This window comes from Danio rerio, chromosome 17 (assembly GCF_052040795.2).
Source record: "Danio rerio strain M-AB ecotype USA chromosome 17, GRCz13ab, whole genome shotgun sequence".
In the NCBI taxonomy this organism is placed as follows: Eukaryota; Metazoa; Chordata; class Actinopteri; order Cypriniformes; family Danionidae; genus Danio; species Danio rerio.
Genome location: NC_141037.1, coordinates 16,324,331 through 16,325,000, shown reverse-complemented (window position 1 = coordinate 16,325,000; position 670 = coordinate 16,324,331). Strand labels below are relative to the sequence as shown.

Here is a 670-nt window from a genome sequence, read left to right as displayed (position 1 = left end):
TGTATGGTCATGCGCGGCGTCCAGAAGATGAACAGCAAGACTGTGACCAGCACCATGTTAGGTGTTTTCCGCGAAGATCCCAAGACACGAGATGAGTTCCTGACCCTGATCCGGAGCTGAGAGGGTCAGAGCGCTCCTCCACTGCCAAAACACTCTGACCAACCCTGCTCTCCAGCGCCTCCCTGGACTCCAGGACTTATATTCTGTGATTCCGCCTGCGGTCGAGGCTTTGCTGCTGTGTAACATAGAGCTTATTTGGGTAACACGTCTCCTCTGTATCATCTGTGTGTGTGTGCTTATCAGTTTATGTGGTTTATGAGGACCAAATTGTATTATAACAAGTATGACCTAGTTATACGGTTTACGAGTACATGTCTTTAATTCAAAACACTCAAAAATCATACTTAATGGGGTGTTTTGATGTGAAAAGAAAATTGCCATGTTTGTTACGAGAGTTGAGTTTAGGGGAAGGGGTATGGTAGGGCCATATAATAAGCAGCTTTTGCAGAATAAATGACATTACGCCTATAGAGAGTCTTTGTAAACCATATATACAAGTGTGTTTATGTCTACTGGTTTTGGTAGTTCACAAGGACAGTATTTTGTATAATGACATGGCAATTACTCATACTCTATTAAGATGGTTTACAAGGACATTACTGTGTCCTTT

General features: G+C 42.7%; 1 protein-coding gene across 1 annotated transcript in view; it reads left to right on the top strand.

Annotated features, from left to right (window-relative positions):
* gch1 (GTP cyclohydrolase 1) overlaps positions 1 to 120 on the top strand; it is a 22,251-nt gene extending 22,131 nt beyond the window's left edge. The window contains exon 6 of the mRNA NM_001136255.2: positions 1 to 120. This exon is cut by the window's left edge and continues 7 nt beyond it. Coding sequence (NP_001129727.2) covers positions 1 to 120 — 120 coding nt within the window.
* The last annotated feature ends 550 nt before the right edge of the window (positions 121 to 670 follow it).